Source organism: Coregonus lavaretus, assembly GCF_964263955.1.
Source record: "Coregonus lavaretus genome assembly, chromosome: 23".
NCBI classification, from domain to species: domain Eukaryota; kingdom Metazoa; phylum Chordata; class Actinopteri; order Salmoniformes; family Salmonidae; genus Coregonus; species Coregonus lavaretus.
This window is the reverse complement of record NC_140010.1, coordinates 21,427,010-21,441,425: the sequence shown is the minus strand read 5'-3', so window position 1 is coordinate 21,441,425 and position 14,416 is coordinate 21,427,010. Positions and strand designations below refer to the sequence as shown.

Genomic DNA, 14,416 nt, shown 5'->3' with positions numbered 1-14,416 from the left:
TTCATGATAGGATAACTGACTTGGCTGGCCAGTTGTGTTCTTATACAGATGATGCAAGCCGGCTTCCACAGCTTTGGTGCTGTCAAGGGATTCACACTTTTTCTTTAATGGTTTGTTTTCCATCATTCACTTCCCTCCTTACAGAACCCCCTACAGTTTCCCAATAATGTCTCCTTCCTCCTGAAGTGTGCACTTGTTTACTACGCCCCACAAATGTAAAAGCATTAGATTGGTGAAGGCATGGGCTTGAGGGAGTTTCCGTATACCCTTAATTTCCATTCAAATGTATGAGGGGAAGTGAACAAGTGCACACATTGGGAGAAATTAGAGATTATTGGGATACAGCCCATGTTCTTAAGAAGTGGTGTATTGATATGAATGGAGACGTCCTATTTTGGTTGCTATATTTATGATATTCCATCTGATCCCTCTTCACACCTTTCTCAAACAAACCTGTCACCCCACATTCAATGTTTAAGTGTTTATAAAAAAAACTTTTGCCAGACACGGCAGGCACGAGGCCAAAATACTTAGACGACATGTCAACAAAGTATAACAGATTTCATTTGCAATGATGCAACTCAGTGCAGCACAACTAATCCGGATAGAGTTGGATTAACCTGTTTGAATGATTAAGTGTTCCATGCCCCCAGTGTTTTATTCATATTTTACACATTGCATTGGCTTTGTTCTGCTAGGCTACCAAGGGAAATACATCAGCCTCAAAATGTCAAGGCAGCGTCTTGTCTTCTTCTTGTTTTGAAAATTCTACAACAGAGTTGGAACATTGTTTTTATATAGATTATATATTATGTACACTACCAGTCAAAGGTTTGGACACCTACTCATTCAAGGGTTTTTCTTTATTTTTACTATTTCTTACATGGTAGAATAATGGTGAAGACATTAACATTATGAAATAACTCATACAGTTGAAGTCGGAAGTTTACATACACCTTAGCCAAAAACATTTAAACTCAGTTTTTCACAATTCCTGACATTTAATCCTCGTAAAAATTCCCTGACTTAAGTCAGTTAGGATCACCACTTTATTTTAAGAATGTGAAATGTCAGAATAGTAGATTGATGATTTATTTCAGCTTTTATTTCTTTCATCACATTCCCAATGGGTCAGAAGTTTACATACACTCAATTAGTATTTGGTAGCATTGCCTTTAAATTGTTTAACTTGGGTCAAACGTGTCGGGTAGCCTTCCACAAGCTTCCCACAATAAGTTGGGTGAATTTTGGCCCATTCCTCCTGACAGAGCTGGTGTAACTGAGTCAGGTTTGTAGGCCTCCTTTTCAAATCTGCCCACGAATGTTCTATAGGATTGAGGTCAGGGCTTTGTGATGGCCACTCCAATACCTTGACTTTGTTGTCCTTAAGCCATTTTGCCACAACTTTGGAAGTATGCTTGGGGTCATTGTCCATTTGGAAGACCCATTTGCGACCAAGCTTTAACTTCCTGACTGATGTCTTGAGATGTTTCTTCAATATATCCAATCAAGTCTACATGAAAATTGCTAAAAAGCAACAAATTGGAAGTTTTGGAATGGCCTAGTCAAAGTCCAGACCTAATCCCAATTGAGATGTTGTGGCAGGACTTGAAATGAGCAGTTCGTGTTTGAAAACACACACGTCACTGAGTTAAAGCAGTTCTGCATGGAAGAGTGGGCAAAAATTCCTCCACAGCGACGTGAGAAACTGATCAACAACTACAGGAAGCATTTGGTTGGAGTCATTGCAGCTAAAGGTAGCACAACCAGTTATTGAGTGTAAGTGTCACGGTTCAGACAGACGACCAGAGGACCACAATTGCGTCACACCAGAAAGTTTATTAAAACTTAAGGGAAAAGGGAAGTAGGGAGTGAATGAAGGCTCCAGGGGTAACAGGGATCCCGTCCAATGTGCTGGGTCTGTGCCCCCCCCAGTGGCAGCGATGCGTCCTATGAAGCCGGTGGTGGGTGGTCCAGAAGTCCTGGGGGGGGGAGACACAGACACAACAGGGCGGAATGAAACAAGGCAGCAGTACAGTTCAAGGGAAATCCAAAATACGTAGTAGCAAGGCAGAAGGCTGGTCAGAGTTACCGGGATTGCAGAGTAGTCAGAAGTCGTTATGGCAGAAGCAGGTCTGGATCTCCTGGGGCAGAAGAGTATCCAAAAATCAGGCAGGTCCGGGGTCACAAAACCAGGGTGAGCCAGAAGCGCGAGCAAACAGGTTCCGGGTGTGAGCTTTGCAGACGATCTGACACCGGAGAGCTGAAAGACAGGGCCTTAAATACTGGGAGAGGTAGTGGGTAATGCAGCGCAGCTGGCAGAGTAATTAGAGCAGAGCAGAGCAGGGACAGGTGGAGCTAGTTAGGCTGAGTAGAGAGAGTGGTGAGCAGAGTGGAAGAAAATTAAGGTGGTAACCCGGTGGAGTGAGAGGCTCATGACAGAACCCCCCCCCCAAGGGACGGCCCCAGAAGTCCCAAGAGCAACACCACGCCGGGCGGGAGGAGGGGAGCCGGAGGAGGGCTAGAACTCCTCCGAACGGTCCGAGTGAACGTCCTCATCCTCGGAGGAAGCCGGAGGGCCGTGGTCGGGAGATGGGACAGGTCCCGAGACAGGATCAGGCACAGGACAGGAAGCCGAGCGGGCAGGACGGTTAGGGACCCCTCTGGGGCGGCCCCTACGGATTGCAGGTTGATCAGGATGCCGTTGGTGGAAAGCGGTGATGAGAGTCCTATCCACAATCCGACTAGCTGGCACCCAGGTCCTTTCCTCAGGTCCATAGCCCTCCCAGTCAATGAGGTACTGGAGACCCCTACCCCTCCGTCTGGACCGAAGCAGGCGGCGGACGGTGTAAACCAGACCACCCTCGACGAGCCGTGGAGGAGGAGGACAAGGCGCAGCAGGGACCAGCGGACTCTCATGGATGGGCTTAATCTTAGACACATGGAAAGTGGGGTGCACCCTCAGGGAATTAGGCAGTTGGAGCCGGACAGCAGTTGGGCTAATCACTCTTATGATAGGGAATGGGCCAATGAACCGAGGTGCCAGCTTCTGCGACTCCACCCTGAGTGGCAGGTTCTTCGATGACAACCACACCCTTTGACCAACATGGTAGGTGGGAGCAGGAATTCTCCGACGGTTGGCCCCGGTAGTGTAGCTGGCAACGGATCTGAGGAGTGTGGCTCGGGCTTGTGACCAGGTGCGGCGACATCGACGGGCAAAAGCAAGTGCAGATGGGCAAGTAACCTCCTCTTCCTGGCTGGCAAATAGAGGAGGCTGGTATCCATAAACACATTGGAAAGGGGACATACCGATGGCAGAGCAGGTCAGAGAATTGTGTGCGTACTCCACCCATGTCAATTGCTGCGACCAGGAGTGGGGGTTGCGTGAAGTCATGCATCGCAGTGCCTTCTCGAGCTCCTGATTAGCCCGTTCTGACTGCCCATTGGATTGGGGATGGAATCCGGAAGTCAGACTGACTGTGGCTCCCAGCAGGTGACAGAACTCCTTCCAAAAAGCGGAGGAGAATTGTGGACCACGGTCAGAAACTACATCCTTTGGCAGTCCGTGGATCCGGAAGACGTGTTCCAGGACCACCTGGGCGGTCTCCTTGGCGGTTGGGAGCTTGGGGAGGGGAATGAAGTGTGCCATCTTGCTGAAACGGTCAACTATGGTGAGAATGACGGTCATGCCACTTGAAGGGGGCAGCCCCGTGACAAAGTCAAGGGCGATGTGAGACCAGGGACGTCTGGGCACAGGCAGGGGCTGCAGCAATCCGGCTGGGGGCTGGCAGGACGACTTGTGTTGGTTGCAGATGGGGCAGGCTTGGACGAATTCCCGTACATCCTTTCTCAGAGAGGGCCACCAGAACCTCTGGGCGAGCAGGTTGTAAGTGCGGGTGGAGCCAGGGTGACAAGCTAGGCGGGAGTCATGTCCCCACTGAACGACCTGGGACCTCAGGTCTTCGGGGACAAAAAGGCGGTCAGCTGGGCAAGTGCTGGGACCTGGCTGGTTACGGAGAGCCTCCAGCACCTGTTCCTCAACAGCCCAGGTCAGAGCTGCAACGATGCAGGGACTTGGCAGAATCGACACAGGGTCCTTGGAGGGGGTGTCATCCTTCTGGAATTGACGGGAGAGGGCGTCTGGCTTGGTGTTGCGTGATCCAGGCCGGTATGACAGAGTGAAATTAAACCTGGTGAAGAACAGGGCCCAGCGGGACTGCCTGGAGTTCAACCGTTTGGCCGTGCGGATGTACTCCAAGTTCTTATGATCGGTCCAAACGAGAAATGGAATGGTGGACCCCTCCAGCCAGTGACGCCACTCCTCCAAGGCAAGCTTCACAGCCAGCAGCTCACGGTTCCCTATGTCGTAATTGCACTCAGAGGGGGACAACCGACGTGAGAAAAAGGCACAGGGATGGAGCTTCCTATCCTCCGCAGCCCACTGAGAAATCACAGCACCAACTCCCACATCCGAGGCGTCCACCTCCACAATGAATTGCCGGTCCACATCAGGCATCTGGAGGATGGGAGCGGAGGTGAACCTCACCTTGAGGGTACTGAAGGCTTTGTCGGCTGCTGGGGTCCAGGTGAAGGGTTGCTTGGTGCTGGTTAGAGCAGTGAGAGGGGCAGCAACGGTACTGTAGTTCCGGATAAACTTTCTATAGAAGTTAGCAAACCCCAGAAACTGTTGCAGCTTCTTTCTGTTCTCCGGAACTGGCCATGAAGTGACTGCTGATACTTTGGCAGGATCCATTTGGATACTTCCCTCTGCCACTATGTACCCCAGGAAGGCCACTGTCTTGACGTGAAACTCACATTTCTCTGCCTTGGCGTAGAGGGAATTCTCCAGAAGACGATGAAGGACTTGCTGGACATGGCGGGTGTGTTCAGACAGGTTTCTGGAGTAGATTAAGATGTCATCCAGGTAAACGAAGACAAACTTGTTTAACATGTCCCGCAGTACATCATTCACTAGAGCCTGGAACACAGCAGGAGCATTGGTGAGGCCAAAAGGCATAACCAGATACTCGTAGTGGCCTGTTGGTGTATTGAATGCGGTTTTCCATTCATCTCCCTCCCGGATCCGCACTAGGTGGTAAGCGTTTCTGAGATCCAACTTGGTAAAAACAGTGGCTCCCTGGAGCAACTCAAAAGCAGAGGTGAGCAGAGGCAGAGGGTAACGGTTTTTCACTGTGATGTCGTTGAGTCCCCTGTAGTCGATGCAGGGGCGAAGGGATCCGTCCTTCTTCCCCACAAAGAAGAAGCCAGCACCAGCAGGAGATGAAGATGAACGGATTAATCCTGCGGACAGAGAGCCATTGATGTAGTCCTCCATGGACTTTCTTTCAGGAGCAGACAACGAATAAAGACGACCCTTTGGAGGGGCTGTTCCAGGGAGGAGGTCGATGGCACAGTCGTACGGTCGGTGAGGGGGCAGAGATGTGGCTCTAGCTTTGTTAAACACCTCTCTGAGACCATGGTAGCATTCTGGGACATTGGAGAGGTCAGGAGCGGAGTTAGTAGGTACTGGCCGAGGGGGTAGTGCGGCAGCAAGCAGGCAGGTTCGGTGGCAGTCCTCTCCCCACTCCCTGATCACCCCGGTCACCCAGTCGAGCTGAGGGTTGTGCCGGCGGAGCCATGGGTAACCCAGGATGAGGGGTTGGCCTGGAGAGGGGAGCAGGTGAAACTGGATAGTTTCTTGATGGTTTCCGGACAGACCCATCGAGACCGGGGCCGTGACATGAGTGACCGATCCGAGTAAGTGTCCGTCCAGTGCCCGGGCAGGAATAGGAGGTGTCAAACGGAGGTTCTCCAGTCCCAGTTGGCGTGCCAGCTTGATGTCCATTATGTTGGCTTCGGCGCCAGAATCCACCAGAGCAGCCAGGGTGTGAGTTGAGTCAGAGAGGCGGAGGTGAACTTGCAGCAGGGGTTTGCGGTCGGAGGACTGGATGGTCATTGAACTCAACCGGACTCCCTCTATGCCCGGTGAGCTCCGGCCCTTTAAAGGGCAGGTTACCACACGATGTCCATCACCTCCACAATAGAGGCAGAGGTTTGAGGTGAAGCGGCGCTGGCGCTCTGCAGGAGTGAGAGAGGCTCGCCCAATCTCCATAGGCTCAGACTGATCAAGCTGACCTGGGTGAGTGGCAGTAGATGACAGGAGCCCAGTCGGATCTCTCCGAATGCCGGTAGTAGGTGGACCTTGGCGCCCCCTCTCACGACGACGGGTCTGTATCCTTCTGTCGATCCTGACAGTCAGTGCGATGGCTTCATCAAGAGTGGAAGGCAGTTCATGGGAGACCAACTCGTCCTTGATATAGTCAGCCAAACTATGGAAGAACGCGTCCACCAACGATGGTGTGTTCCAAGAACTTCGTCTAGCCAGGGTTCGGAAGTCGATGGAATGGTCTGCGACTGTACGTCTGCCTTGTCGAATACTGAACAGTTCACGAGACGCCTCTGCGGTTGGTGAATCCAGGTCAAACACCTTCAGCATCTCCTCAGCAAACAGGTCGAAGGTTGCACATGCGGGGGTTTGACGTTCGAACTCTGCTGTTCCCCAGAGTCGAGCTCGGCCCGTCAGGTGAGTGATGGCATACCCAACTTTAGCCCCCTCCGTGGCGAAGGTCCTTGGCTGCAAGGAGAACTGAAGTCGGCAGCTAGTCAGGAATGGCCGGACCTGGGTTGAATCGCCGTTGAACCGCTCGGGGTTTCCAATCTTGGGTTCCGGAGCAGCGGCTGCAATGACCGGGGCAGGTAACTCGGGGGCAGGGCTGGTGGGCAGACTGGCTGGGGTAAGGTTGGTGAGGAGTTGAATGATCATGGCGAGTTGTTGTTGCTGCTGCTGGAACTGCTGCTCATGCTCATCGGTTTCCATGTCGGGGAAAGTGTGCGCTGAGTCCATAATGGTCAGATCGTACTGTCACGGTTCAGACAGACGACCAGAGGACCACAATTGCGTCACACCAGAAAGTTTATTAAAACTTAAGGGAAAAGGGAAGTAGGGAGTGAATGAAGGCTCCAGGGGTAACAGGGATCCCGTCCAATGTGCTGGGTCTGTGCCCCCCCCAGTGGCAGCGATGCGTCCTATGAAGCCGGTGGTGGGTGGTCCAGAAGTCCTGGGGGGGGGAGACACAGACACAACAGGGCGGAATGAAACAAGGCAGCAGTACAGTTCAAGGGAAATCCAAAATACGTAGTAGCAAGGCAGAAGGCTGGTCAGAGTTACCGGGATTGCAGAGTAGTCAGAAGTCGTTATGGCAGAAGCAGGTCTGGATCTCCTGGGGCAGAAGAGTATCCAAAAATCAGGCAGGTCCGGGGTCACAAAACCAGGGTGAGCCAGAAGCGCGAGCAAACAGGTTCCGGGTGTGAGCTTTGCAGACGATCTGACACCGGAGAGCTGAAAGACAGGGCCTTAAATACTGGGAGAGGTAGTGGGTAATGCAGCGCAGCTGGCAGAGTAATTAGAGCAGAGCAGAGCAGGGACAGGTGGAGCTAGTTAGGCTGAGTAGAGAGAGTGGTGAGCAGAGTGGAAGAAAATTAAGGTGGTAACCCGGTGGAGTGAGAGGCTCATGACAGTAAGGGGGCAATTACTTTTTTTCACACAGGGGAATTGGGTGTTGCATAACTTTGTTTATGAAATAAATATGTAATTGTTGTGTTATTTGTTCACTTATGTTCCCTTTATCTGATATTAGGTTTTGGTTGAAGATCTGATAACATTCAGTATCACAAATATGCAAAAGTATAGAAAATTAGAAAGGGGGCAAATACTTTTTCATAGCACTGTGTATGTTTATATATATATATATATATATATATATATATATACACAGTGGGGAAAAAAAGTATTTAGTCAGCCACCAATTGTGCAAGTTCTCCCACTTAAAAAGATGAGAGAGGCCTGTAATTTTCATCATAGGTACACGTCAACTATGACAGACAAAATGAGAAATGTTTTTCCAGAAAATCACATTGTAGGATTATTAATGAATTTATTTGCAAATTATGGTGGAAAATAAGTATTTGGTCAATAACAAAAGTTTCTCAATACTTTGTTATATACCCTTTGTTGGCAATGACACAGGTCAAACGTTTTCTGTAAGTCTTCACAAGGTTTTCACACACTGTTGCTGGTATTTTGGCCCATTCCTCCATGCAGATCTCCTCTAGAGCAGTGATGTTTTGGGGCTGTCGCTGGGCAACACGGACTTTCAACTCCCTCCAAAGATGTTTTATGGGGTTGAGATCTGGAGACTGGCTAGGCCACTCCAGGACCTTGAAATGCTTCTTACGAAGCCACTCCTTCGTTGCCCGGGCGGTGTGTTTGGGATCATTGTCATGCTGAAAGACCCAGCCACGTTTAATCTTCAATGCCCTTGCTGATGGAAGGAGGTTTTCACTCAAAATCTCACGATACATGGCCCCATTCATTCTTTCCTTTACACGGATCAGTCGTCCTGGTCCCTTTACAGAAAAACAGACCCAAAGCATGATGTTTCCACCCCCATGCTTCACAGTAGGTATGGTGTTCTTTGGATGCAACTCAGCATTCTTTGTCCTCCAAACACGACGAGTTGAGTTTTTACCAAAAAGTTCTATTTTGGTTTCATCTAACCATATGACATTCTCCCAATCCTCTTCTGGATCATCCAAATGCACTCTAGCAAACTTCAGACGGGCCTGGACATGTACTGGCTTAAGCAGGGGGACACATCTGGCACTGCAGGATTTGAGTCCCTGGCGGCGTTGTGTGTTACTGATGGTAGGCTTTGTTACTTTGGTCCCAGCTCTCTGCAGGTCATTCACTAGGTCCCCCCGTGTGGTTCTGGGATTTTTGCTCACCGTTCTTGTGATCATTTTGACCCCACGGGGTGAGATCTTGCGTGGAGCCCCAGATCAAGGGAGATTATCAGTGGTCTTGTATGTCTTCCATTTCCTAATAATTGCTCCCACAGTTGATTTCTTCAAACCAAGCTGCTTACCTATTGCAGATTCAGTCTTCCCAGCCTGGTGCAGGTCTACAATTTTGTTTCTGGTGTCCTTTGACAGCTCTTTGGTCTTGGCCATAGTGGAGTTTGGAGTGTGACTGTTTGAGGTTGTGGACAGGTGTCTTTTATACTGATAACAAGTTCAAACAGGTGCCATTAATACAGGTAACGAGTGGAGGACAGAGGAGCCTCTCAAAGAAGAAGTTACAGGTCTGTGAGAGCCAGAAATCTTGCTTGTTTGTAGGTGACCAAATACTTATTTTCCACCATAATTTGCAAATAAATTCATTAAAAATCCTACAATGTGATTTTCTGGAGAAAAAAATGCTCAATTTGTCTGTCATAGTTGACGTGTACCTATGATGAAAATTACAGGCCTCTCTCATCTTTTTAAGTGGGAGAACTTGTACAATTGGTGGCTGACTAAATACTTTTTTCCCCCACTGTGTATATATATATATATATTATCCTAGTGCCAAATAATTGATGAGTGTGGATTGTCTTTGAATAATGTAGACTGCATGTGAGATGTCAGACAATAGTGATGCATGGTTTGTTTACTAGTGCATGCATTGTTAAGGTTCTCCAATCTATGGTATAGCAGGGAATTCCCCATAACATATGTGTATGAATTAGTCATGTCTACACTACAAACAGAAAAAACACTGAAATGGTATGCAGTGATAGCTATCAGAAGTTTCCTTTTACTGTGTTGTTCAATGCAGAAACAGTCAGGTCCCAGGCTACTTGTAGGCCTTCACTGACATTCTGTAACATTCCCCTGTGGCAAACCTCCTTTAAGGGATGGTTGAGTCACTTCCATTTGAAATCCTCATGGACAATTTTAGTTCCTTCTCTAAACTGACTATGCTAGAAAATACCTCAACCCTGATGGTGAGGTGACTATACCTGTGTATTATTTTCTATGTTCACATGAGTATTGTAACATATATTCCTTTCCAGCTGCACTCCAACTCAGACAAAGGAGATGGCTCAGTCAGATACCTGCTGTCTGGAGAGGAGGCTGGTACAATATTTGTCATCGATGAGGTCACAGGGGACATCCATGCCACCAAGAGCCTGGACCGGGAGAAGAAGGGCCAGTATGTCTTACATGCCCAGGCCATCGATCGTTACACCAACAGATCTCTAGAGCCAGAGTCTGAATTCATTATCAAGGTCCAGGATGTCAACGACAACGCGCCCATGTTTCCAGATGGCCCATTTGCTGCTGCTGTTCCCGAGATGGCCGACGTTGGTAAGGTCGAATACTGAAAACATACTTTTAATTCGCTGGGTGCACCTGACTGGAGGCAGCCAGCTTTGTACCCTGATTGTGAGACCAGTCACACCATTGGCTGAGTCATCAGTATTGTTGCAGATCCCTGCTGCATCACAGAGGCAGTCAGGCATTGATGCACAACTCTGTAAATGGATTTTGACGGTCCCGATACATGATTTTGATCAATTGGGAGTGGCCTCACTTTATGCGATACAAAACACTCTGTGGTCTTTTTTTCATGTAGTTTTACAATAAGAAAACCTTGACAATATAGTGAGTTGTGCAACAGTATGTAAATGTAGTTTGTACTGTAGTCATGGCACATTGTACTTTAGTTGTATGGGTTTTGTGTGGAAATGCAGTACTGATACAACCTTTCCTTCCATGCAGGCACATCAGTGTTTCAGGTCACAGCCACAGATGCAGACGACCCCACCTATGGGAACAGTGCCAAGATTGTGTATAGCATACTGCAGGGACAGCCTTACTTCTCTGTGGATCCTAAAACCGGTGAGCTAACCAGCCTTTTACTTAACATTTACTGCAATATAACGCTGCATGTGTGAATTGTTTCTGCCAAGTGATAAATTAGCTTTGTTCTATTGTGTTTTATTGGGTGTTGATAGTTGAATTCAGGCTGTTAAGCTGTGAAATAGGATCAAAGTGCCTCATTATGATGTTTAACGACACTGCTGATTACAGAGCCAATAGCTCAAATTGTGTCTAGTTTTAGAGATGGCTGCGGGTTTGAATTGGTCAAAATAAATGACACAGTCGAGGGAACAGCAACAGCATGCCTCTGTCTTCACAGAATCCTTAATGACGATATTTTAGTGTACAAAGTGCTATGTGAACGTCACAGGGTCCAGTGCCTTATAGTGCCAGAAAGCCCCACCCATCTGCTTTCTGCTATCACTCTGTCAGCGTACCTGACTTGAAGTGTCAGGTTTCACACCCAACATTTACCTAGGGTGTGACGTGTCACATTTTCTGGCCTATCCAGACAAAGAATCGATTTCATCTCCCTCTGAGCAACTAAGCCCAGCCTGGGACACGGCATTTTAAAGGTGGCAGTCTGGCGACTTCAGCAATCGTGGGTTTATCTCACTGTGATATTCTCAGCCGGATTTAGAGCTCTCAACATGAAAAAATAATAAATACTTTCGTAAAATTTTAACCAAAACATGTTCTCTTGGTCATTGAGGAACGAAATCACTTTGTGCGTAAAGCTGAAGTTGTAACAAGTCTGCAGACATTCGAATGGCGTCTCTGCATCTCTCAGAGGAGGCTTGGCAGAAAATGCTCTGTCATCAGTTATATGAAATGGGGCCAAATTTGTACTATGATCATATTTATTTTACAGTTATAAGAAAGGTGAAATCTTATAGCAAGTCATTTATAATTTGATTGTTACTGTATTTAGAAATAATTTCAGTCATTTCAAACCCTATTCCCCCACTTTTGTTGAATAGGAAAATAATGATATATGATTTTAAATATTTAACAATGTACTTGAGCTTGTGTCTTCAAAAGTAAGTACACCTCAGCAATTTATAACTATTTTTACCAAAAAGGTGAGTTCCAGACCTTTCTAGAACTATGCAGCAATACTAGTTATTGTTTATGGCCATCTCATGAAAATATAAATTATCTTGGGTATGTCTATATAGGTGGAAATCTACATTTTGCAGTAACGTTCAAGAGGTTATTAATTCGGCATCAGTGTTACATGGTGTCAGGGAGTATTTCACCTAAGGAAGACATAAATGACATTAACTGACTTAAATAGGTAGGACTAATAACAATTACAAATAATTTGAATTTGAGAAGTCAAGTTACAGAAATGATGAAGAGAGAGTGGAAAATTTGAACTACTTTGCCCTGCAGGCCACATAGTTTTACCTGGTCACATAGTCAGCAAAAACCTCCTGGCCTTGGTTATTATATGCAATATGCCTGTGTATCCATACCATGATTCATGCCTTCTAAGCTTTGACAATGGCTTTAGTAATTTAAATTAATGGTGAAACAGCCACGTTCGTTTGCGATATTACAACAACTAAGAAGTTACTGCAAACAACAAACACGTTTTTTCCCCTCTGAGATCATTGCACGCGTGATAGAAGAGCACAATATGTACAGCAATGCTTTTTACCATGCTGCGCGACTCCTCTCGGCAACAAAAACAATAACAACGGTGGTGAGGCAGCCAGTAGCTCTGTTTCCCCCAACTGCGGATTCCATTTATCGAAAAGGTATCAAGTATCAAAGGGATACAGTGGGGGGAAAAAGTATTTAGTCAGCCACCAATTGTGCATGTTCTCCCACTTAAAAAGATGCGAGAGGCCTGTCATTTTCATCATAGGTACACGTCAACTATGACAGACAAAATGAGAAAAAAAATCCAGAAAATCACATTGTAGGATTATTAATGAATTTATTTGCAAATTATGGTGGAAAATAAGTATTTGGTCAATAACAAAAGTTTCTCAATGCTTTGTTATATACCCTTTGTTGGCAATGACACAGGTCAAACGTTTTCTGTAAGTCTTCACAAGGTTTTCACACACTGTTGCTGGTATTTTGGCCCATTCCTCCATGCAGATCTCCTCTAGAGCAGTGATGTTTTGGGGCTGTCGCTGGGCAACACGGACTTTCAACTCCCTCCAAAGATTTTCTATGGGGTTGAGATCTGGAGACTGGCTAGGCCACTCCAGGACCTTGAAATGCTTCTTACGAAGCCACTCCTTCGTTGCCCGGACGGTGTGTTTGGGATCATTGTCATGCTGAAAGACCCAGCCACGTTTCATCTTCAATGCCCTTGCTGATGGAAGGAAGTTTTCACTCAAAATGTCACGATACATGGCCCCATTCATTCTTTCCTTTACACGGATCTGTCGTCCTGGTCCCTTTACAGAAAAACAGCCCCAAAGCATGATGTTTCCACCCCCATGCTTCACAGTAGGTATGGTGTTCTTTGGATGCAACTCAGCATTCTTTGTCCTCCAAACACGACGAGTTGAGTTTTTACCAAAAAGTTATATTTTGGTTTCATCTGACCATCTGACCATATGACATTCTCCCAATCCTCTTCTGGATCATAGCAAACTTCAGACGGGCCTGGACATGTACTGGCTTAAGCAGGGGGACACGTCTGGCACTGCAGGATTTGAGTCCCTGGCGGCGTAGTGTGTTACTGATGGTAGGCTTTGTTACTTTGGTCCCAGCTCTCTGCAGGTCATTCACTAGGTCCCCCCGTGTGGTTCTGGGATTTTTGCTCACCGTTCTTGTGATCATTTTGACCCCACGGGGTGAGATCTTGCGTGGAGCCCCAGATCGAGGGAGATTATCAGTGGTCTTGTATGTCTTCCATTTCCTAATAATTGCTCCTACAGTTGATTTCTTCAAACCAAGCTGCTTACCTATTGCAGATTCAGTCTTCCCAGCCTGGTGCAGGTCTACAATTTTGTTTCTGGTGTCCTTTGACAGCTCTTTGGTCTTGGCCATAGTGGAGTTTGGAGTGTGACTGTTTGAGGTTGTGGACAGGTGTCTTTTTATACTGATAACAAGTTCAAACAGGTGCCATTAATACAGGTAACGAGTGGAAAGAGGAGCCTCTTAAAGAAGAAGTTACAGGTCTGTGAGAGCCAGAAATGTTGCTTGTTTGTAGGTGACCAAATACTTATTTTCCACCATAATTTGCCAATAAATTCATTTAAAATCCTACAATGTGATTTTCTGGATTTTTTTCCTCAATTTGTCTGTCATAGTTGACATGTACCTATGATGAAAATTACAGGCCTCTCTCATCTTTTTAAGTGGGAGAACTTGCACAATTGGTGGCTGACTAAATACTTTTTTTCCCCACTGTACCTGCCGACTGTTCTGTAGTCTAGCATTCTTAATCCCCCTTCGTCTCATTGTAAAAAGGCTCTCAGACATCTTGTTCTTTGCTTTGAAGACCTAAGAGAAATTAAAAAAGCCTTGAAGAATTGTTAAAAACATCCACCCAAGCAAAATACATCTTCTGTGAGGATGCTTTTCAAAGGATTCCACTCAATATCAATAGAGTTAGTTTAAAAATTGCTAAATGTTTGTGGCTGTGGTGTGTGTCTGTGCGTGCATGTGTGTGTGTGTGCGTGTG

At 46.9% G+C, this 14,416-nt stretch overlaps 1 protein-coding gene across 1 annotated transcript in view; it reads left to right on the top strand.

Annotated features, from left to right (window-relative positions):
• LOC311150441 (cadherin-18-like) overlaps positions 1–14,416 on the top strand; it is a gene marked incomplete at both ends in the record, with an annotated part of 43,476 nt that overhangs the window by 7,421 nt on the left and 21,639 nt on the right. Inside the window, 2 exons of the mRNA XM_084187928.1 lie at positions 9,954–10,248; positions 10,663–10,782. Of these exons, the coding sequence (XP_084044054.1) occupies positions 9,954–10,248; positions 10,663–10,782 (415 nt within the window). The remainder of the gene's footprint in view (positions 1–9,953; positions 10,249–10,662; positions 10,783–14,416) is intronic.